The sequence below is a fragment of the Nuphar pumila genome, chromosome 8, assembly GCF_984573655.1.
Source record: "Nuphar pumila chromosome 8, dmNupPumi1.hap1.1, whole genome shotgun sequence".
In the NCBI taxonomy this organism is placed as follows: Eukaryota; Viridiplantae; Streptophyta; class Magnoliopsida; order Nymphaeales; family Nymphaeaceae; genus Nuphar; species Nuphar pumila.
Window position 1 is genome coordinate 124,242,422 of NC_143256.1, and position 24,171 is coordinate 124,266,592.

At 36.4% G+C, this 24,171-nt stretch overlaps 1 protein-coding gene across 2 annotated transcripts in view; it reads right to left on the bottom strand.

Moving 5' to 3' along the window:
• The window catches only part of LOC149830584 (uncharacterized), a 108,750-nt gene extending 88,858 nt beyond the window's left edge, over window positions 1-19,892 (bottom strand). For both annotated transcript variants that reach the window (XR_016433683.1, XM_090015864.1), the window contains exons 1-5: window positions 19,539-19,892; window positions 19,094-19,203; window positions 18,694-18,766; window positions 18,104-18,165; window positions 9,010-9,151 (exon numbers count right to left, since the gene is read on the bottom strand). Coding sequence is in view for 1 of the 2 variants with exons in the window: in XM_090015864.1 (XP_089871990.1) it covers window positions 9,010-9,151; window positions 18,104-18,165; window positions 18,694-18,766; window positions 19,094-19,203; window positions 19,539-19,679 (528 nt within the window). In the remaining variant the exon portion in view is untranslated. The remainder of the gene's footprint in view (window positions 1-9,009; window positions 9,152-18,103; window positions 18,166-18,693; window positions 18,767-19,093; window positions 19,204-19,538) is intronic.
• Window positions 19,893-24,171: the final 4,279 nt, after the last annotated feature.

Below are 24,171 nucleotides of genomic sequence, written 5' to 3' on the forward strand. Positions count from 1 at the left end.
ACCACTTAATTCTAGAATTTATCCTATGTCTATCCATTTTGCGGCATTGTTTGATTCTAAGATCTAAAATTAAGACTCTATGTTGTGTAGCTACACTTTCTCCCGATATAACGTTACAATCGATGCAACAACCCCTATCTCTCTTTCTAAGTAGGAAAAAATCTATCTGACTCGTATTAACCCCACTTTTAAATGTTACTAGGCGAGACTCCTTCTTCCTAAACCAAGTGTTTGCTAAGATCATATCATAGAACAAACCAAAATCTAAAATCCTTTCTCCACTTTCGTTTCTTTCTCCTATACCATAGCCTCTATGGATACTCTCAAATCCATCCCTACTAATGCCTACATGTCCATTAAGGTCACTGCCGATGAAGAGCTTTTCTCCATAAGATATCCCTTGTATTACTCCATCTAAATCTTCTCAAAATTAACGCTTAATGGAATCATCTAAACCTACTTGAGGTGCATAAACACTAATAATATTAATAATATCCGTACCTAATACTAATTTAATAAGTAAAATTCTATCACCCTTCCTACGGACCTCAACTACATTATCTATAAACTCACGACTAATAACAATCCCTACTCCAGTTCTATTCATATTTATTGTTGTATACCAAATCTTATATCCCCAAGGTTCTATCACTTTTGCTTTCTCACCTACTCATTTGGTCTCTTGTAGACATAAAATATCAATCTTTCCCCTACACATAACATCTACTAACTCTATCAACTTACCAGTTAAAAACCCTATGTTCCAAGTGGCTAACCTAATTTTATGGTCTTGAACTATCTTCTTTAACCCCACCCGTCCAACAAAGTGAGGGAACCCTTGCCTATTTGACACCACACCCGGGCGTCGGTGTGACGCGTCGCTTCTGGGCGACGACCTAGCAACCCTTGCCCATTTATCACTGCCTCCGGGCCTATAGAGTGCAGCGCGTCGCTCAGTAGGGAACACCCCAACTTAATTAAAAGCATTAAAAGTTTTTAGTTTTTCAAAGCTAGATTTGAAAGAGAGAGAGAGAGAGAGAAAGAGATCTCGGTGGATGAGAAAGTGTTGCTACTCGTGGATGAGAATTTATTAGCTTTTATAAGAGAGAACTCGGTGGATGAAAAGTGTTGGTACTCGTGGATGAGAATTTATTAGCTTTTAAGATTGAGAGAGAGAATTAAATGATAATAATTAAGAATAAATTTTTTTTTATGGGGCTTATGTTTGAGACTCATGCTATATATATATATTTTTTAAAAGATATATAAAAAGATCATTTTTTTTGTTTTTCGTCCTAAAAATAGGCATTTTTGGACTCAGTCAACATTGACCGAGTCCAAAACGAGGACGGACTCGTCCTCGACTCGTTGGCTGAGTCCGACTCGGCGTTGACCGAGTCTGACCCGTGTCTGCACCCGTGTCGGGGCTTGTCGACTCGGGTGCGGCGCCTCCCTAGTCGAGTCCGTGTGACTTAGGCCTTAGTGCTTTTTGGATTGTCCCATAGTGGACTTGTGCATGTGCACTTTGTGATTGAGTTCTTCATAAGCTCTTAGTGGTTTTTGTGCTTTGGACCATTTGTGGGTGTGATTTGTGCCTCTTGAGTGAGGTGTGTGAAGACTCCTTGTTTCATTACATGGTATCAGAGTGAGGGTGTTTAGACCTTCAAAGTGTGATCATCACGTGCTCGTGGTACTCTTGTGATCGTGGTGATTGTGGCACCCAAGAGGATGTGTTGTCTACATCTTTCTGTCACTTACAATCTTTAAAGTTAAATAGAGCTACATGATGTGAGCTTCGGTATGTATTGTAAAATCCTTATATATATATATGACTATTTTTTAGTTCTCTATCTTTAAAAAGGGTATTTATATATTTTTGAAAAAATTGTTTGAAATAATATGGTTATTTCTTAATCATGTAAAATGTGTTTTCTTTAAAAATTAAATTGAAACTAGAGTTTGTGTTTTGACATTAACTCATACGTAGCATATTATTGAGCTCTTTATGATAAGTCCTCCATTTTTACTTTCCTACAAAAATATATATTTTCTATGCTCTTGTGTATATCCATTAGTAAATTTGTGTACGTGTTCATTCAAAGTATATATATTTATTTAATAGGTTTTAAACACTTTTACGATTATTTGTAACTTCATGCATATGTCAAGGCATGTTCTTTGAAATCTTAGTAATTTCATATGTATTGCATTTGGTGGTAAATGATTTGTCGGTGCTCGAAGGTGTTCAATCCCTTGCATTATTTCATCATCAATAGAATATTATTGTGTTAACCACCTTGGGAGGATTTGGTGTGTGAGCCCATTTTGTGGCTTGTGGTGCTTTGGTGGAACTCTTTGAGTGTCCACTTTGTTGATTGGTGAACATCTTTGGAGACTTTCATCTCCTTGCATATTAATTCTATTTTGGGTATATTAGTGTATTTATGATTATTTGCGTCTATTCCTATAATATATTAAAATTTATGTTCTAAGTAAGTATGTGGTTTCTTAAGAACTCTAATTACTATGATTATATGTTTTCTATACCTCTTTGTTGAACAAATGAAATTTTTATTTTAAGCCTTTTATGGATGACCTTTTGTGGGCTTTGTTGGTGTGCCCCTAATGGACACTAATTTTCTTGATTAACGGTTCTTGTCATTTATAAAATATTAAATATTATAGTGGATTTTATGTGGCCTTAAAGTTATTAGATTATTGGATATGCATGAATTTTAATCTCTTTCCTAGTATCCATGATTGATTGTGCTTGGATATGCTCTTAGTCTTGTGTATAGTTCGTTGAGAATCTTTGTAAGTTTTGGCCTCTTTCGGTTATATACCATTGTTGTCTCATAATAGACTAGATTGAGCTATCTATCTATATAGCTTGTTTATATTGGTCATACTCATTCTTCATTGTTTTTACCTAACTTTATTGGACTTGATTTGAAACTTGCTTTTTCAAATCGGATATTTGATATGAACTCACCTATTTGGAAATTGAATTATGTAAGTATGAATTGCCTTGTGTGGCATTTGAATTGTCCATCACAGAATTTTATATGATACATCATTCTCCTGGCCTTGTTATTTGTTCAGAGATGTTTGTTCGGGTGAGTTGTGTGCACCTCGCTTTATGTCAGTTTGGCTCTAACTGATGGTTGATTGATCTCTAGATTTGTGAGTGTGTTTCATCACTCGTTTGTTGATTGGCCATTGTTATTATTATGGATGCTTATAATTATGTTTGTCTGTGATGCATATCTATTTTTGAAACAATGGTATTTCGAAAGATTATTAAAATTGATATTCTTATTGGTGACATTAGTTTGTTTCCATTACAAGCTTTCTTACTTCGTGTGTCTTCTCCTTCTTTTATAGCTTTTATTTAAGTGTCATTTTGTATAGACAAGAGACATTCTTTATCAGTGTGATGAGGTACGTGCACCCATTAAAATTGATGTTGTTTGTAAGAGATTTTGGATAATCGGTGTGGTGAGTTATGTGCACCCGTTGAAATTGATGTTGTTTACAGTTTTACAATCATTTGTAAGGTGAGTTATGTGCACCTCTTGTGGATTGTAACTGTTTTGTATTGTTAGAGAGTTTTGTATTGCCTGTGCATGGTCAGAGAGATGATTGTTGTTGACATTTGTGATTAATCTCTTAATTTGTATTGTCAGGGAGATCTATATTGTATGTGCTTGTACTCTTGTTTTAGTCGCTGATACACTTAAATTTTGAGGTTTGAAGGTCTAGTGAGGTGATTTGCTTGTGGTGGTCAAACTAGTGTTTTGATTTGTAAAATTCATTCATTATGATATGTATGAGATTTATCATAATTTTTCTAAAATAATTTGTTTTTTTATGAGAAATGGTTGAAATATTTTTCATGCATTTTGCATTATATATGTTTTAGTTGCATGAGTACTCAATGATCGATTGTCTTGCATAATTTGCATAAGTTTATGCATTTTCTTAGTAAAATCTCTTATGTATATGCCCATAGTGGCTATTGTGTGCATCTGATTGCCCTTGAGATTGTTCTCACTGTGTATTACCTATTGGAAAATCGGTGCTTATGCACTCCTATTGTATTTGTACGGATTCTTATTGAGATCTCTTTCTTGTATTTCCTCTTGTTTATAAGCATGTGCTCTTGAAAGTTTGTTTATTATTATCTCTTAAAATTGGTCCATAAGTGACTTCTTTAGTTGCATGACTGATATTGCTCGAAAAGATATAATTGATCTTTGTGCATTTGACTTCTCTTAATTAAATGATGGAAATCATTTCTTGTATTTTCCGTAGTGTAAAAATATTTTGAGATTTAAACTCTTATGTAGGTTATTTTTTCATGGTATTAATGATTGTTTGAAAAAATCATATTTCAAGTCTATTATGCATTAATGTGATAATTATATATGTATATTGAATAATGCATGTTTTCATGAATGTTTAAAATAATTATTTGAAGTGAGTCATTTATTCATGATATTAATGTTACTTGACAAATCCTATTTTATGTCTTGCATGCATTAATGTGCTTTTTCTTGATAAATATGTGTTGATTAACCTAAAGTTAACTTTCTTCTATTTGTTGTTGTTTCTTGAGTTTTTCACATCTTATGCATGATTGTGAAGTTCTCCTAGTAGGTTTTACTTTCCCATTTTTAGGTATTGGGGTATTATGCATATTTTCATAAATGTTTTCATTTAACGTGATTAATGATTTATGAGCATGCCCTCTTAAATAATATCAATACATTTTATGATTCTTTGTTTTTGTGACATGTATGTTCTTTTGTATATTTGGGATATTTGGATTGCTCTATTTACAGGTTCCCAAGTATTGAAGAGCCGATTAGAGCAAATGATTGACATAAATATTGAAGACTCAGTACACCCTTCAATAGAAGGAACTAATAAAGAAACATGATGAAGACTGACTTTTAAATACATGGGTTCTTGTGTATTTGAAAACTTACGATTACATCACCATAAGTTTGAGGGAAGGTGTTAAGTTATATATATATATAACTTCATATATAGTTATATATATATATATAACTATAATTAATAATGCAATTTGGCATTTTGGTTATTTTGTACAAGTTAAAAAATAGGTTTTTATTTATTCTTCTTTTAAATTTTTGTATTTTCTATTTCTTTATGTGAAGAAATTGTTGTATATGCATCCATATAGTCGTTGGGAGCCTCCCAACGTCTATTTTGGAGGCTCCCTCTTAGCCTCTTCCTGTCTATAAATAAGGGCTTAAAGCCCCTTATATTAGAAGCTTCTTTGAAGCTCCTTTATAAATAAATTCATTATTTTTAAGTGTTGTCTCTCTTTTGATATTGTATGCACTCTTGTACTTGTGTAAGCCTTAGTGTTTTTGGATTGTCCCATAATGGACTTGTGCATGTGCACTTTGTGATTGAGTTCTTCATAAGCCCTTAGTGGTTTTTGTGCTTTGGACCATTTGTGGGTGTGATTTGTCCCTCTTGAGTAAGGTGTGTGAAGACTACTTGTTTCATTATACTCTTACGGGAATAGGTTTGTTTAATGATTAACTTTGTGAGTATTTTTCAAATGCGCATGGTTGTTCTTCACCTTCACGCCGGGTGTAAACACGAAGTTCATGAGATGGCTCATTATTAGAATTATTAAGCGGGTTATCCCCAATCATATCATTAGAAATATTATCAATGCATTCAATATTATCACAATCATTAGAACAAGATGTTTCACTTTCTTTCTTAGGCAAAAGATCAAATAGAAATAAATAATCTACTTCCTCCTTAGGTTTATCTTTATCAAATTCATTTTCTTTTTCTAAAAGGGGTACATTTCTAGAGATGTATAATTTATTATTTTTTAAATCATAACATCTATACCCTTTTTTATTTTCTTCATAACCAATAAATATGGATTCTATGGCTTTTGGTGAAAGTTTGTCATTTTCTTGAAAAAATACAAAGCATTTGCATCAAAAAATTCTTAAATCTTTTGAAACCCAGGGTTATTTTGAACAAATTTTCCAAGGGTGAAATGTTTTTAAGCGAAGTGAAAAGCATTCTATTTATTAAGTAAACAAAAATTTTAGGGATTTGTCTCAATTATATGCCTATGTTTTCCCTCTGGAAGGTCATCTTTTGGGGAGTTTTTGAACAAGATTTTTGGTGTAAAATCTTATTTTCTTTCAAACAATTTTGAAATTCACTTGACATATATATTCTCCACCGAATTAGAGCAAAGTATGGAAATATTAGTTTGAAATTGATTTTTGACAAGTGAGTGAATTCTTCAAAATGTGCAAAAACATCTTATTTAAAACCTAAAGAAGTAGATCCACATATATCTAGTGAAGTCAACAATAAAAGTAACATAATAAGAGTACCCTCCTTTAGACATGACGGGAGCGGTACCCCATACATCCAAATGTGTCAATTCAAAAGGTCTTTGAGAAACAAAGGTTTTTTTTCAAAGGAAAGAGATTTCATTTTTCCAAGGATGCAACCACTACATGTAAATTCCTTTTCATTAAAATCTTTTTCCAAGAATAGAAAAAAGTACAACTTAGATAAACTCGGATTTCCAATTCTTTTGTACCAAGTAACAATATCTTCTTCTTGAGCAACATTACAAAAAGATTTGGATGGTAAAGACAAAAAGTCCATGTAATAAAGATCTTCTCTCCTATGGCCTTGCCCAATCAGCTTCCTTGATTGGAGATTTGAATCTTTTAAAACTTTTTGCAAGTTTTCAATCCATTCAATTTTTAAAGAGGTTTCATCGGCGGTTGAAGCACATGAAGAGTAAGCATTGGTGCATTTTTTTATAGCAAAGAGGCATTAGGAGTCATGTGGAAAGAGACACATGAGTCAAGAATCAAAAAAGACATACCCAGAGCAGAGAAGGATAAAATTGTGGTATCGGTGGTCGAGGTTGAAAAAGTGCTTGACTTGAGAGATTGTTAGAAAGCCTCCGCTAATTGGGCAATACATAAATCTTTGAGGTCTCTACCTTTTTTTATTGCATCGTTCACTTTGGTGGATTTTCTCTAATGGAAGCCACCTTCTTATTTAGCTTTGGAAAATCTGGCTTGATGTACCCTGGTTCGTTGCAAAAGTGGCACACGACCTTCCTTGATCCTCGATAGTTGTACTTCCTGATGTGTGGGGGTTCGTAAGCTCTTATGTTGTTTCCCGATCTTGACACAACATGCACTTCATCTTCTTTAGTCAAGCAAAGACGTGTCTCTTATTGGCAAATTTCTGACATAGCCTCATTTAGAGGTGGTGGAGAAGTTCGATGGAAAAGGAAAGACCAAACTTGCTAAAACTCTAGGCAAAGCCCATGGAGAAATTGGAAAAAGCATTCATTTTCCATTTGTTTATGTCTAAATTCAATGGCAGGTCCTTCCCATTTGGGTTCAAGAAGTGCAAGTTCATCCCACAATGGGGAGAGAGCACTATAATAATCTCGTACACTCATATAACCTTACTTTGTGGAACAAAGACCTTTTCTTGTAGGAAGTATTGACGAGCTAGGTCCCTTTGAGTATACATCCCTTTTAGGAAGACATGTGCTTTGTTTGCTTTCTTAAATTTGGCAATATTAGCACAAAATTTTAATTCAACATTGCTCATGAACCATGCCAAAATCTTAGCATGCACGCTCTCTCAATCTTCTATCTTTGTTTGGTATTATTGAATTGCCTTCTTTTTTTCATCGCCACCAAGAGCCTTGACTTGATCACCTTCCACCTTTGTGAGTTTGAGTTAAGGTTCGGGAATATATCCACTCACATATCCCCACAAATTTTTGCCCATGAGATGGTTTTCATTGCCGCGGCCCACATCAAGTAGTTGGAGTCATTCAACTTAAAAAAGAGTTTGATCTTTGATTCTCCTTCAGCCATGGTGATGATGATACAATAAGCTTCTTCACGTGACTCGAGAATATGAGGGCACGGGCAAGCGCCAATAGATGAAATCTTCAAGCAAATAGGATAAAAAAATCTCTTGGCTCATATACCATGTAATGGAATCAAGAGCACACAAATACAAAGGCCATTAAGGGCAAACCCAATAAAGGGCAATACACAAGCCACTAGAAGGCAAATACAAGTGTCAAAATACACTCACAATAGCCACTAATGGGCAAGCACAAAGTATAAAAAACTTATAAGTTTTATTCACTTGAAATGCTTAAGAAAGCATGTCCAAAGGATGGGTCAAAAGCCCACATATATACACAGCATATAGGGGAAGAGAGGAAGAGTACTAGCCGTTAAGCATTCTTAACTAGACTAGCAGTTAAGCATGCCTAACTGCTAGATCTCAAAAATTAAACCAAAGAATATAATATATATATATATATATATTATATAATATACAAAATATGTATATTATATAATATACATATAAAATACAAAAATAATAAAAAAGAAAATACACATTTGTCCTAAAATACATTCTAAAAAAAGAAAATAATATATATATATACATATGAATGTATATATATAATACAAAGCATAACAATATATATTTAACTTAGAGGGCCACGATCAACAAGCTGCATGCTAGGGTCACAAGCAGAAGCAGGTATTCCACTAACCATGCTGAACTATAATCAATAATAGCATCGCCTGAGAGGATGCATGAGATAATATGGGAGAAACCTTTTCACAAGCTGCCCAGAGAGCATATCAAAATCTTGAAACAAAAAGCAAAAATTGCACTAGTATCTTATAAAATTATATGCAAAAAATATGAAATAGTGAAACAGATAAAGTCAGATCACCAAAGTAATACAAATATAGGAATGTTTTTGTTCCCTTTCAATGTTGATACGTCTGCGTGAAGAGAGAGAGATGAGTTTAGCAGTCCATTGACAGCTGAAGTATTGAATCAATAATTAAATAATCAACAGACAGTGAAAAGGAGGCTTTATTAGGAGAAAAATCCAGAAATACATCAATATAAAGTTCAAAATATTACCTCAGCATAATTTCGTTGATCAACACTAAGCCGCTTAGTTGATAACTCTTTCAATGTGCGAAACAAGACCATGTAAACCCTATGAGATGCAAGAATATCTGCAGACTGAAAATGTTGTGCTAAAGTAGAAAAGAGCTCTGGCCTGAAAGAGAATTCATCTCAGATAAGCATAGATCTCATGGAATGAAAGAAGCAAAAGATCACATATATATGTTAATATGTTATTTAAGTTAAGAGCAAACAGCAGGAAACCACAACAGAGTAAGGACAAAACTAAAACAAGACAGAGCATGCAATAAACAAACAGAAGCACTAATAAATGGAGCCACTGAACTCATAAGCACTGATAACTAATGGCAGCCTCATGCATACTTGCAACAAAGAGAGCTAAGGAATGGGAGAATGAATGCATCCAAGAAGGATTAAGATGTACTTGCAGATTAATTTTGTTAAAAAAATTATATTTGGTTCCTAGTTGTACAAAGAATTCATTACACATTATTAATTATTTTAAAAACAAAATTTCAACCAGTTACTGTTTCAAATAACCCAATTTCTTGCTAGAGTTGGACTAAACTAAATCCCTTTAAAGAGGGGCAGGCTAGACAACAGTCAACAAGGTCATGGGTCCAGATCACCACCAAGAATCCAAGCACTCTGGTAAGCAAGGGCATGGTCAACTAAATAAAAGAAACCTGGTATAGCAGTATGCTTGGAACACCAGGTCATGAGTAGCACGTTGCAGCCCAAAATGGAGAACCCTGTAGTTGTTGGCTAGATAAGATCATATATTGCATTCTCTAGATGGTTTGGTGCACCAGACTCCCACCTTTTCTGGATATGGCTAATCAAGAAAATAGTTTTTGTGGCTCTATCTAGTTTCTACTTTCTAGATAGGCCCAACTTTATTATGTCATAGCCAATTGAATCAGTTAAGGTGTTGGTATAAATGAGTATGAAGAATGTGAACATGGATATCTATATGCAATTAACATTTTCTACCAGGAGGTTTACCCCTTGAAAATAAAGGATTTAATTTGCCTTTCAGTTTTTAACAGTCAGTGTTTCAAAGTGCTCTGATTTTTCCTGTTATGATTTTATGATAGTGCAAGTAGAGGAAAGTCAAACAAGTTGATGGAAAGACATGTTCCACAGTTGCCAGATATATTCCTCTCCTGTATCTCCACAAGTAGCCCCAACGTCTGAAATGCAAAGTGTTGGAGAAGAAAAAGAAGGTATGTAAAAAGGATGGTTATCTCTCAGTCATCAGTGAACAGCCTGTTAAAACGTGATGGCCTCCACGCTCACCGGCGCAAGAAGGAAGAAGAGTAATATGGAAGAGAAGGGACTGCAGTTTCACGTCTGAACAACTCAGCGTGTTTTCCATAGCATTAGGTTATAAATACATGACTAATACAATTTTAGGGTACGAAAATACCCTCTAATGAATAGGAGAAATACAACATTACTGAAAGGGTCTAGTATACAAGTCGGGTCTGGTACTCCCCAAACCCGACTTGGATCCAAGATCCAATAGAACTTCTTTTCAGCCCCACTCAAGTTGTACATGGTCCTGGATCATGAACAACTTGCCTTTCAGCATCCAGAATTTGTCCTTTGTCAGCCCTTTCGTGAATATATATGCAGCTTGCTCTTCAGTTCGTACAAAGGCAGGTTCAATCTCTTTTTCTTCAACCTTTTTCCTAACAAAATGTTGGTCTATCTCAATGTGCTTTACTCGACTATGATAAATAGGGTTAAAAGACATGTTAATAGCACTTTGATTGTCACATAACAATAGTGATCGTGCAATTGATTCTCCCATCTCCGCTAGAAGATGTCTTATCCATGTAGCCTCAGCGGTAGCAGTGGCCATTGACCTGTATTCAGCCTCTGTACTTGACCTAGCAATGACCTTTTGCTTTCTACTACTCCAAGTGATCATGTTCAATCCAATAAAACCACAATAACCAGACACTGATAGTCGCTCATCTGGATCACCCGCCCAATCAGCATCCGCATAAATAGTAATTTCATGTGCACCTTGATTTGATTCGCTTTTCCTATACACCAACCCATCACCAACCGTCCCTTTTAGATACTGTAGTATCCGCTTAACTGCCTCCATGTATGATATATGAGGTTGATACATAAATTGAGGCACCTGATTAACTGAATACATTATGTCAAGTCTAGTAAAGGTCAGGTATTGCAACATGTCAACTATGCTACGATACCTAGTAGGGTCCCCATATAAATCCCCTTCTTCAGAACTCAGTTTTTGATGGATGATGCTTAGAGTTGCCAATGGCTTACAATCCTTCATGCCTGCCCTATGGGATAAACCTAAGGGTAAGATTCTACACTGCCCTGCAGGGGTTTGGCATCTGTGAAAAGAAATGTCTGGAATGGACTTTGAAAATTTTGGGGTATTTACAAGAGTAAGTGTATCGCCCATTTTATCAACTTCAACTCCAAGAAAATAGCGCAGATCTCCCAAATCTTTCATTTTGAATCTCTGATTTAATAACTTCTTTACTTTCTCAATATGATCTCTATAGTTCCCTGTGACAATGATATCATCTACGTATATCAATAGAAGAGTGGTGACATCTCGTTCCTTGTAAATGAATAATGAGTGATCTAGAAGAGACCAAGAGAAACCATGTTTCTATATCTCCAGCGAAAAACTCTCGAACCAAGACCGAGAGGCCTGCTTCAATCCATAGAGTGCTCTTTTCAACTTGCATACATACTGATTGACATCTTCTTCTGCATATCCAGTGGGTTCCGTATAAACTTCTTCTTTTAGATCCACATGCAAAAAGGCATTTTTGACATCTAGTTGACTTAATGTCCATCCATGTTCAACGGCTAGACTCAATACAATACGAATGGTCCCCATCTTAACAACAAGGTTGAAGGTTTCATCAAAGTCTTGTCCTTGTTCTTGTGTAAATCCTTTGGCTACAAATCTAACTTTATACCTTTCGATGCTCCCATCTGGTTTATATTTTATCTTGTACACCTACTTAGACCCAACCACATTTTTATTTAGTGGTCTAGGCACAACTTCCCATGTACCACATTCATGTAAGGCTTTCATTTCCTCATTCATCGCTTCAACCCATTTTCTAGAGTTTGCAGCTTGATAAAAAGTGAGAGGCTCATCCTCTTTATTTACGGACGTTAGGAACAATTGAAAATCCAAAGAAAAATTCTTATAGCTCACCCACCTTTCAAGTAGATGTCGGGTCCGAGTAGATCTTCTAACATCAAACGTCTGTGGAACAGAGGTAGGAGAACCAATGTCTGTGCAAGAAAAAGATGGAGGTTCCTTCTCTCGCCGTGTGTAGACAACACCCTTATACCTTCCTGATTCCAAATTTTGAGTAGTAACCTCCTCTGGTTGAATTACATCTGTTGATTCCTCGCATGTCTCTTTCTGAATGCAATCTGTAGGGCAAGCATCACTACTATTGAAGAAGAATTCTGAATTTAACCATGGGTAGTAAACCTCAACATTGTAACTTGGATTAGTAACATTGGGACTTGAATTAGCAAACTGGCTATCAAAGTTCATCTCATCAAAAACAACATTCCTCGATATTTTAACTCGTTTGTTCAGTAGATCATAGCACCTATAACCCTTGTAGTCTTCAGCATATCCCACAAACCTACACTTCAAGGCTTTGTCCTAAAACTTACGTCTCAATGAGCTGTCAATATGAACATAACAAACAGATCCAAAAACCCGCAATTCGTGATAATTGGGATGTATACCGACAGAGAGAAATATGGTGACCTGTTTTCTAAAATGGTCATGGGCAGCCGACTTATCACATGAACGGTGGAGTGAAAAGCTTTCGTCCATAGGGTGATAGGGAGATTACTACCCTGCATTATGCTCATTGCACTCTCAACAATATGTCAATGCTTCCTCTCAGCAATCCCGTTTTGTTGAGGCGTATGAGGCGTATGTGGGCAAGACACTTTTCTCTTTATTCTATTATGTTGAAGAAAATTAACAAAGACACTAGAAGAGAATTTTCCTCCTCCATCACATTGAAAATTGAGAATGTTGGTGGAGAAATGATTTTTGACAAAAGCATGAAATTTTTGAAACAACCCAAAAACTTCTGATTTATGTTTCATGAAAAATATCCAAGTATAGCGTGAATAGCTATCAATGAGAATAAGATAATATCTACTACCAGAAACAAAAGCAATTGGGGCAGGGCCCCAGACATCAAAACATATGACCTTAAAGGGCCTTGAAGCTCTCTTATTAATAGAATTAAAAGGCAAAACACGACTCTTACATAAATGACAACTAGGACACTTTATATCACTTGATTCTGAACTCAAGCTAGACTTGGGAATGAAATTATTCAAGACAAGTTTTTCAATAAAATGACGACCACAATGACCCAAACGACTGTGCTAAAGAGTTGGCTTATTACATTCAGAGACAGCAAACACACATTCAGAAGAAACCAATGACGAACACTAATGAGGCTTCAAGGATGAGCATGTAGAGTAGGCAGAGGAAGATGGATCTTCTTGGAAGATGTACATGTTGCATCTTTTCTTCCCCTCAGCGAATATTTCCCTCGTGCGAAGATCCTTGACATAAACAAAAGAGGGAGTAAATTCAACTGAGGCATTAACATCATCAACAAGTTTTGAGACAGATATGATGTTCTTCTAAATATTAGGAGTATGAAGAACATTTGAAAGATTAAGAGACTTAGACATGGGTATAATGACATTTCCAATGTGTGAGATGGAGTGGTGAGAGTCATCTCCTCTGACTATGATATTTTTACCAATATAAGGAGTAAGATTCAAGAGCTTCCCTGCATCACCCGTGACGTGGGTCGTTGCTCCAGAGTCGACGTACCACACACCCTTATCATTTTGCTTCATATTCAACCCTGCTAAGGCCGCTAATAACATCTCTTTTACTTCTCCTCTATCCCTTTTGGCATCTGTTTGTTAGGGTTTTCCCTTATTATTTTGAGGATTATACCAACAATTTGCTTTAATATGCCCTCTCTTATTGCATAGAAAACAAGTAGGAATGGGCTTTTTGCCCTATATATTGGGCGTTGGAAGGAGCCCGCGACCCCCAGAAATATTTCTCCCTTGTCCTCCTCTTCATCGAAAAGAATTTCCTCCTCTTCCTCTACCATAAGTTAGTCTCGTACTCAGCACATCTTGAGTTTCTGACTGCACATAGGTGTCCTCAGTAAAACCTTTCAGGGTCATCTCATACTGCAGTAGCTTTGCACGAAGATCTTCGAATTTTGAAAGTTCTGAGAGACACAATAAAGAAGTTACCAGAACATGATAATTAGGCCCCAATCCACTCAAGGTCTGATGTACTTTGTCTTTATCACTGACAAGGCATCCCACAATAGTCAGTTGATCTATTATGTCTTTTATCTTATTCAAGTACTCCATAATGGACATTGAATCTTTCTTCAACATTTGAAATTCTCGCTTGAGAAACACGATCCTCGCCTCAAAGATCTGTGAATATGTCTGAACTAGCTTGTCCCACAGCTCTTTGGCTGAACAATCATCGGGAATAGCCACAAGAACTTCTTGTGAGAGTGTAGAGGTGATGTATGCCACTAATGCTTGATCTCTTTTCACCTAAACAACATAATCTGGATTTCTGACAAGAACAGTAAATAACGCCCCTTTATCATCCTCCTTTTCTTGCGAAATGAACTTTGTAGGGGTTGAGATCGATCCATCCAGATGACCAAAGAGATCTTGGCTCCCTATAAAAGGAACGATCTGCCTTTTCCAGGTCAAGAAGTTAGAATTATTTAGCTTTTCGGAAACCAATTGACTAAGAAAATTTGAAGAAATGCCTGAATGGGAAGAAGATGAATCCATTCGAATGAAAGAAGAAATTTTATGGACCAAACGAAGAAATCAGCCACTCGAATATTCTGCCTTTTTTTTAGGAGATTGTGACAGAAAAATTATATTCGAGTATGATCAGAAAGCATTAAGAGAGAGTCTAATCAAAACTGATTCAACGCAAAATTCATTCCAGATCATTCTAGATTAAGCAAACCGTGAAACAAAGATGTAAATATTTTTGAGACGAACGATTTTGTAAATGATCATAGCACAGGAATTGATTCTGGAGAACCGATTATTCAGGTAACAGTAGAGAGGAAATTGACGTTTGTTCACGTCGAGAAAATAAAAAAAAATGAGAATCCCTTTCGGTTAGCAAAAAGAACTTTAGATTAACGTCAGCCTTTTTTTGGAATCAATCAGCAGATTCTAAACTTTTAGAAGGAAGAAAAGATCATATTTGAGAGAGAAGAAACAGATGGGTGTTGACGTCCTTACCAAATTTGAAGGGGAACGAACGAGTTTTCTCAGATGGGTGTTGACGCCCTTACCAGTCGGTAAAACAGAAAGGCGTTGACGCCCTTACCAGTCAGTAAAACAGAAAGGAAGAAGGAAGGTGCAGAAATCCGATCCTAAAGGAAGAATCAGATTTGAGAAGGAGACAGGTGGGATAGTCCTTACCAGACCGAAAATCTAAAGAGAGGGAGAGGATGCAGAGGACAGGATTTGAAGAGGGACAAGTCTTCTTGAGATTTGAAGATTCAGATCATCTCCTTTGTCATTCTTTCTAAAAAATGATCTCAAGCCCAATTTCAACTCTGCTTTGATACCATGTGAAAATGTGATGGCCTCCACGCTCACATGCACAAGAAGGAAGAAGAGTAATATGAAAGAGAAGGGATTGTAGTTTCACGTCTGAACAACTCAGCGTGTTTTCCATAGCATTAGGTTATAAATACATGACTAATACAATTTTAGGGTACGAAAATATCCTCTAATGAATAGGAGAAATACAACATTACTGAAAGGGTCCAGTATACAAGCCAGGTCTGGTACTGCCCAAACCCGACTTGGATCCAAGATCCAAGATCCAATAGCGTCTTCCTTTCACAGCCATCTTTTTTTGTCGAATAAAGTGGTAAGCATACACCACATAAAAAGGTTAACCATTTTCACCTTAAGGTAGCCACACTTGGTTGAAGGTCCATGTTTCCAACATCATCTAACACTCAAATCAATACTCTGGAACTTAATGATAATATACCACACAGGACTAGATATTCATTAAATAACAGGCCAACCCCAGAAGACTGATGCCCACACTTATTTCTACGCCTGCTGTAAATGAGGTTCTAGTAAAGCACTTTCAGTTGTTAGGGGAAAAGAGTGAAAGGCAGACTGAGAGTCTGAGACTAATGAAGTCACTCAACAGAACTGAGCCAAAATAAATAAATAAATAAAGGAAAGACTGTATCTTAAGAAAAGTTGTGCAATAGAAGACTTCTTAGCCATTGGATATCAAATTTCAGTATGGAGTTCATCCAATTGACTCATGAAAATGCTATAAGGGTGGGGCCTTCCACCTAGATAAGGACACTAACATGGTCACAGTTCAATTTTAAACTATTAACCTAGAAAGCCTCCACAAAAGACAGTATGGCATTTCATAGCTTAATAGACCTTGAGTTGTTAGAGTTGGTTAAAATGAAAGCTTGCTGGTTGTGATGGTGTCTGATACTCAGCAGCATGGATGGAAGACCTAAGGAGACTGAATAGTAAAAATAAATTCTATTTGCAGCTTTATTGCAAGGAAGAGATAGGAAATCGTAAAAAAATGTAGGCAGACAACACATTGTTGGTGTAATGAAACAAAAAAGAATGCCTCTAAGGGCTACAAGAACGCACAAATACAAAAGGGCCACTTATGGGCCAAATACAATCTCTCAAGGAGATAGACAAACACAATCAAAGGGACACTTATGGGCCTAACACAATCTCACAAAGGAGATATACAAACACAATCCACTAGAGAGAAAGAAGATAAAAAATAAAAAATATAAATTGTATTCCTCACAAATTTGCTTAGAAAAGCATAAGAGATACATGGCGAAAGATCCTCTAATATAGACACAAAAAGAGAACAAGAGGGGCTAGTCCAACGGCTAGTTGGACTAGCCCCAACGGCTAGTTGGACTAGCCCCAACGGCTAGTTGGACTAGCCCCAACGGCTAGTTGGACTAGCCCCAACGGCTAGTTGGGCTCTCCCAACAGCTACCTACTACAAAAGTAAAATAAATAAAAATATAAAAAATAAATTTACAGATCTGCCTCTCCTTGGGATTAAAAATGAAATGACCAAAATACCCCTGGTGGGTATTTCATACTACAGACATAAAACATATATATATATATATATACACACACACTCCAATGTATGTTAACAGTTGGCCTCTTTTAGTTGACCTAAGGAGGAGAAACATACATGTCAATGTTCAGTTTGAGATCAAAACAAGAAAGGAAAGTAAAAGTAAATTTTGACTAAAACACACCAACATATGCAGGGTCAGGGTCAGATGTCCAATGGCTGTTCATGCTTAGTAAGGCCTGTAAACAGCATCCCATCCCTTTTCACATACCCTTCTTCCAGAATCTTCGCTATATGCTTTGGTAAACAACATTCTTGTTCACAACACTTGATTACAAGTGCTTGCTGCTAGGTAGATGGATTATCTTGAAAGATAGGAAATGCCTCCATCTATGACTATAACGTGATATCTGCATGGGGGATTGAGTGGCATGAGAAGAGTGCAGTACTTTTTTTTTCAGCAACCCGCATCTCCATCACCAAGTCTATGTGTGCGCATGTTCAAAGAGATATAATGACTCAGTAATGTTTTTTTCCTCAATGTGACTGGATTGAAATTAGGACCAATTTATTGGTGGTCCGCTTGGTTAACAGAATTTAAGAAACATAAATAAATTCAAATATGGAACAAAATTATTTGAGGAAGCACCAACAGAAGTAAAGACAAGTTTCCATGTTCTTAAATGTTTTTTAGTGTGTGGACATTGTATAATTGGAATGGATGTTGATCACATAAAAAAGATCAACACAAAATCAAATTTCAATAACAGCACATGATCATAACTTATCTCTAAGTTCTGGTGACTTATGTCAAATTATAGAGGAACAAAAAATAAGTTAGAGAAATACCACTCTTTCGGATAATCAATGCGAGCAATTTTTGATACAAGGACAGCTCTTTGAAGTGCAATCTGCCATGTCAGTAGCATAAGTTATTTGATACACCACCCACAACGTTTATTCAAAACCTTTAGGATAAATTCATCAAAAAAGCTAAATCATGGATAGCAAATACGTCCACATGTTCTCCATCTTATAACACAAAAGTATAATGGGACACACAATGTTGTTGGTACCAACACCAATAAAAGACATCATTCAGATATTAGATGCGATACATTAAAACTTGGCAGTGAATAAGACGCTATAAATCAATTAAATTGATTTCATTTGTAAAATGGTACATTTTGTGGTGGCAAAACCCTACCATTTTGGTTGATCAAATAAAACGGCCATAAGCAAGAGAAATTCTTCTATGTGCAGATTCTAAAACAGGTTACTCTCTAGACCAAATAAATGTGAAAGTTTTCAGTATGTTGATAAGGATACCAATATCACAAATTCTGGATCAATGTATTTTAAGATAGCAAAGTGGTGTTATTAAGGCAACACCTAAGGACTATTGGAATAACAAACGCATGACTAGATCAGATACTCACCTGGTAATTTACCTCCCTTAAGTCTGTCACAAGTTTGTTCCGCAAGTAAGCTTTCTCCTCGTGGCTGATACCACTGAAACAAAATTCAAACAGTTACCTCAAGTTAATATTCATAGAACTATAGAAATGTTTCTAGTTCATACCAAGACATGATAAAACTGAACTGTTGTGTATGCATAAATGAAAATCATAATGCAATGGGAGAAATCGTAAATTGATCAAAAACAACTCAAAAATATCATAACAACTGGTAACTAAAATGAACTGGCGTGAACATGAATGTTGAGCGGTTAAGAGACAATCCTTTCTACGTCATCTACAAAAAGAGACAATCCTTTCTACTTCCAAGAAAATATTGCAAAATGATATAATATTTGTCGAATAAGAATACGGAGCTCACTACGAATCACGCCGCTGCCGCCAGTACCGATTCACGCTGTTCTTGAAATAAACGGTCGCGAGGAGACGGACTTCCGTATGAGAAGCAAGACTCTCCGATGTGATAATCTCCTGTTGAAACACTTCCTCCCGTTAAATTCAACAACACACAAACTTCATGCCAAACCTAACTGTTAAAACTCTCGATTGGAAGCATTCGTAATCAAACGAATTCTCTTGCCTAATACTATCGACAAGGAGAAAGAAACTCGTCACTCGAAGAGAATAGACCTCAACAAGAAAAGATCGGCCACGGGAACTCAAATCAAAAGATCTTCGATCGAAGCGTAAACCAAAGCAAACTAGGACGAAGTGGAATGCGATAAGAAAAAACGTAAAAATACAAAGAGATAAACAATCAGGGGAGAATACGAGAGAGGGATTATCGGTCTGTGCGGTAGTAGTACCACGAGGCACGAGCAAAAGCCGGGGCGGCTCTCGAATTCGGAGAGGGCGGCCTCGGCAGGCTTGCGGACGTTCGGATCCCCGCTGAGCGCGTTGGAGAGCAAGCCGAAGATGGAGGGAAGGTCCGCCATCGAGAGCGCCATCGCCGGACGGGCTATCGGTGGCTCCGTCGGGATGGCCGGAAAAATACCTAGGGTTTCGATCACTCGATTTGCTACGCCTCGACGCCTCGGAGAAGAAACCCAACTGCGGATTGCGAGAGAGAGAAACGAAGAGCGGATGCGAGGTAACAGGGACGACAACGACGACGACGGGAGAATGAAATCGTTAAAAGGCGAAAGGAAGAGGAGGAGGTTGCCACCGTTGGGGTGAAAGCGGGTCGGATATAGTCCGAGAACCAACCCGAATCCGATACTTCATTTTCGGGTTCGAAACCTTAAAACCGATTCGAATCCGACATGTTATTTCCGGGTTCGGATCCCTAAAGTGAGATCGTTTTGAGCGGATTCAGATTCACTAAATCGAATTCTCTTTTGGATCGGATCGGTATTTTAGGACAGATGTAATTCAAAATCCAAACAGACTGCATTTTTACATCTGAAAGCGCTTGTTTCTAATCCTTTTTTTTATGAGATCCAATATTAACACACATATTCTGGGTCCATATTCAACAATTCTCATAAGATCTGATTTGGATCCAAATTTATCCATTGTTTGTATTCTGGATCGATCATGATCGGGCTGCATGCAATCCATTTGCACCCTGCAATGCTTATTGGGTGGATGGGTCCAGTGCTTGTCAAAGCGTATCAGAGAGGGCGGGTTATCATTGATCCGAATCTAGAAGTAAATTTTACGTAGTAAGTCCCAACCCAAATTGAAGCAGGATCCGATGTAGTAGAACTTAATCTGGTAATACAGTAAAATTAATCAGGGTATTTATAATCAAAATTGCATTATGGTTGCCCACGAGGTTTGTCATCAGACATGGATGATCACGATTAAGGATGCAAACGGTTCGAATCCAAAACAGCTAAATACATGAGGATTCGAAATCAGATCTGGAACAACTAAAAATTGCAAACCATAGGGGCATCTCTTGCTGCAAGGTTGAAGCTAGGTGTACTGCCCAGTGGGCAAGAGAAATCTTGAGGGTTTTACCAAGTAGAGGATTGCCAATGTGCGGTGGTCAATAGGGTTGTCAACTAGTCGAGTTTGTGTTGGATATATGACCTGAACCCGAACCCAAATGCCTAGGTTTGGGCATGAAAATTTCTGACATGAAAATTATTTAGTTTAACCTGAACCCTACTCGAGTACCATGCCAGTCGGATTTGAGACAATTTTTTTTTCAGATGCCTGACAGAATCCGATGAATTCTTTTGGGTACCTGACCAGATCCGGCTGACATGATTATTTTACATGTATTTTTTAGTGAAAATATGCATTTTAAAAACCTTTTAAGTTATACGTGTTGGTTTGTTAAATATATATTGATTTGCTTTGTATTACATATATCATATGGGGTAATACATATGTGCTAAATGAAAATTGCTAAATGGGTTTTTGGGACTTTTTTATGTTATTTTTTTAATTCTAACCGTACAGATGTGATATATATACTTGATTTTATAAGGGTCAGTTCTTGAAGCATTTCATTATGATAAAGGGTGGGTTTTTATAATGTTCAAAAAATGAACGGTCCAAAATCTTTGTAAATTTTTTAGGCTCTAAATATCATTTTTGAATTGAAAACACATGATCCAGGTGTGAATTCCTGGTAAATAGACCATGCTAACACATTTATGGGATCCAAACTGCAAAAAAAAACACCAAAAAAGATGAAAAGCTCATTTAGCATGTTTCATTTAGCACCTATCTATTACCCCATTAATATATATATATATATATTTTTTTTTCTAGAATGTATTTTAAAATAATTATGTATTTTATTTTCTTTTTTTGTATCTTATTTGTATGTTATGTATTATACATAAATTATATATTATATAATATATACTATTCTTTTGGTTTTTAGTTGTTGAGACAGCTAGTTAGACTCTCCCTCTCTCTTTATGGGGTTTGCGCTTGCACTCTTTGCCTTTAGTGACCTTTGTATTTGTATGCTTTTGATTCCATTACTTGGTATCAAAGTCAATAATAACTTTTATCATATTTGTTTGAAATTTTCATTTATTAGTGCTTGCTTGTGCCTTCATCTTCTCCAGTAAGGTGGAAGAAGTTTTTTGTGTCATCAGCAATGAAAGACTATCTTAAGGGCAAAAAGTTATGGTGATTTTTGTGTATATCTATTCTCAAATCGCAACTCAAACTCACAAAGGTGAAAGTTGATCAAGTCAAAACTCTTGATGACAATGAAAAAGATAAGGTGATTTAAGAATACCAAACAAAGATGAAAGATTGGGAGAGTTAGCATGTTAAGATTTTAGCATTATTTATGACCAACGTTTAATTAAAAATTTGTGAACCTATTGAACTTCTAAATGTGGTTATGTCATAAATTTGCCAAGAAGAGATACCTCTTTGCTTGACTAAAGAAGGATATGAAGTACATGTCATGTCAAGATCGAAAAACTACATATGAGCTTACAAACCTCCATACTTTGAGAAACAAAATTACATGTAGGAATGCATTGTGGACATCTATTTGGTAGACCATTCATTCAGGGGAGACAACCAATGTCAAAATAGTATGAACAGTGGAAGGTTTAATTACTGGGTTGAATGTTTCAAAATAATCAATACCCTCTTCCTGGTATAGCCTCTCACAACCAAATGGGCATTGTAGTGTTCAAGACTACCACCCAACGACATTATAAGAAGAAGATGGGCGAACAAGACTCCAAGTTACATTTTTCAAAAGAGCATTAAACTCGTCCTCTATAGCTTGACTCAAGTGGGGTTGTTTTTGGGCCTCAATAAAACTTGTATGTTCATACTTGTGTTGTAGTTCAGTAAGTAGGGTAATGGGGATGGGATATCGAGTGGATAGATAGATTTTTGGTTTTAAATACCTAGTTTGTGATTTAGTAACCATGGAGTGAGTACGGCTTGATGGTGGATCTAGGGAAGTGAGTTGATTGGAAGGACTAGGTTCAGGAAGGTGATACATGGGTAGGTATGAGTGGCATTAGAGAAGGTATATGGTTAATATGATCAGGTTCTTATAGAAGATTGAGATCAATGGTTGACGATGATTTTGTTTCTCAAAGTTTGAGAATGGTTGGGTCAAAATGGATGGGTAAGGCATAGAAATGGTGATTGCATTGTGAGGGTAGGACTAGCATCATTTTAAAGATGAGTTGATAGTTTTAAAAGGAAAATCATCTTCATGAAACAACAATATTTCTACTAATAACAATTTTCTAATTTTCAATATCAAGACGTCAGTATCCCTTGTGGTGTCCATTATAGCTTAAAAACACACTTTCTACTTTGAAATTGCAGTTTATGAGTATTTAAATGGTCTTAAACAAGGGTAACATGCACTTCCAAATGTCTTAAAAAATTATAGTAAAGAGTTGATTTGAATAAAACTTGAAAGGGTGATTTCATCTTGAGCATAGTTAAGAAGAGAAATATCGAGAAATACAATTGACAAAGCCAAAAGCAATAAATGTATTGACCCTTCACGAGGGACTTTATAAGTGTTACAAACAACAAAAAATAAAAAATGATAAGGCATATCGTTAGTTAGACAAGAAAAACGATAAGGCATGTATGCCTTATATGGATGACAATGAATGTGCGATGTTTATTACTCCCCCTCAAGTTGGAGCATGGTGATCTGTAATGCCCAACTTGGACGTCAAGAACTGAAACTGGTCACATCCCAATGCCTTAGTTAGGAGATCAACAGGTTGATAACGAGAAGGATATGATCAGTGGTAATGACACCAGCTTTAAGTTTTTCACGAATAAGGTGACAATCAAGTTCAATGTGCTTAGTACGCTCGTGAAAAACAGGGTTGACAGCAATGTGAAGGGCGACTTGATTGTCACAATATAATTGCATGGGTTATGAATGAGTGACGCCAAGATCCAAAAAAAGAGCTTTGAGCCAGATTAGTTCACAAGTGGTGGTAGCCATAGAGCGATATTCAACTTCAACAGAATAGCGGGAAACAATATACTGCTTTTTGGTTTTCTAAGATAGAGGACTGCTGCCAAGAAAGGCGAGATATCCTGTAGTTAAACGACAGGTTATGGGACAACTTTCCCAATCAGAGTCACAATATGTAGTGAGTTGAAGTTGGCTAGAAGAAGGCAGATTAATGCCTTTTGTTTGGGAAGGATTTTAAATATCGAAGGACCTGATAGGTAGCGTCAAGATGGGGCTTCCGCGGAGTTTGCATGAACTAGCTCAAGATGTTAACTTAATAGTTGATATCCGATCGAGTGATCATCGGATAAATGAGATGACCCACCAGACGTCTATAACGAGTGGGATCATTGAGTAGAGCGCCTTGATTGGATGAAAGAGAAAGATGTTGCTCTATGGGAAAGTCCACTAGGCGGGTGCCCAATAAGCCACAGTCAGAGACAATGTCAAGTGTGTACTTCTGTTGGGTCAAGAAAATGCATTGGGACAAGCAGGCCACCTTGATGCCAAGA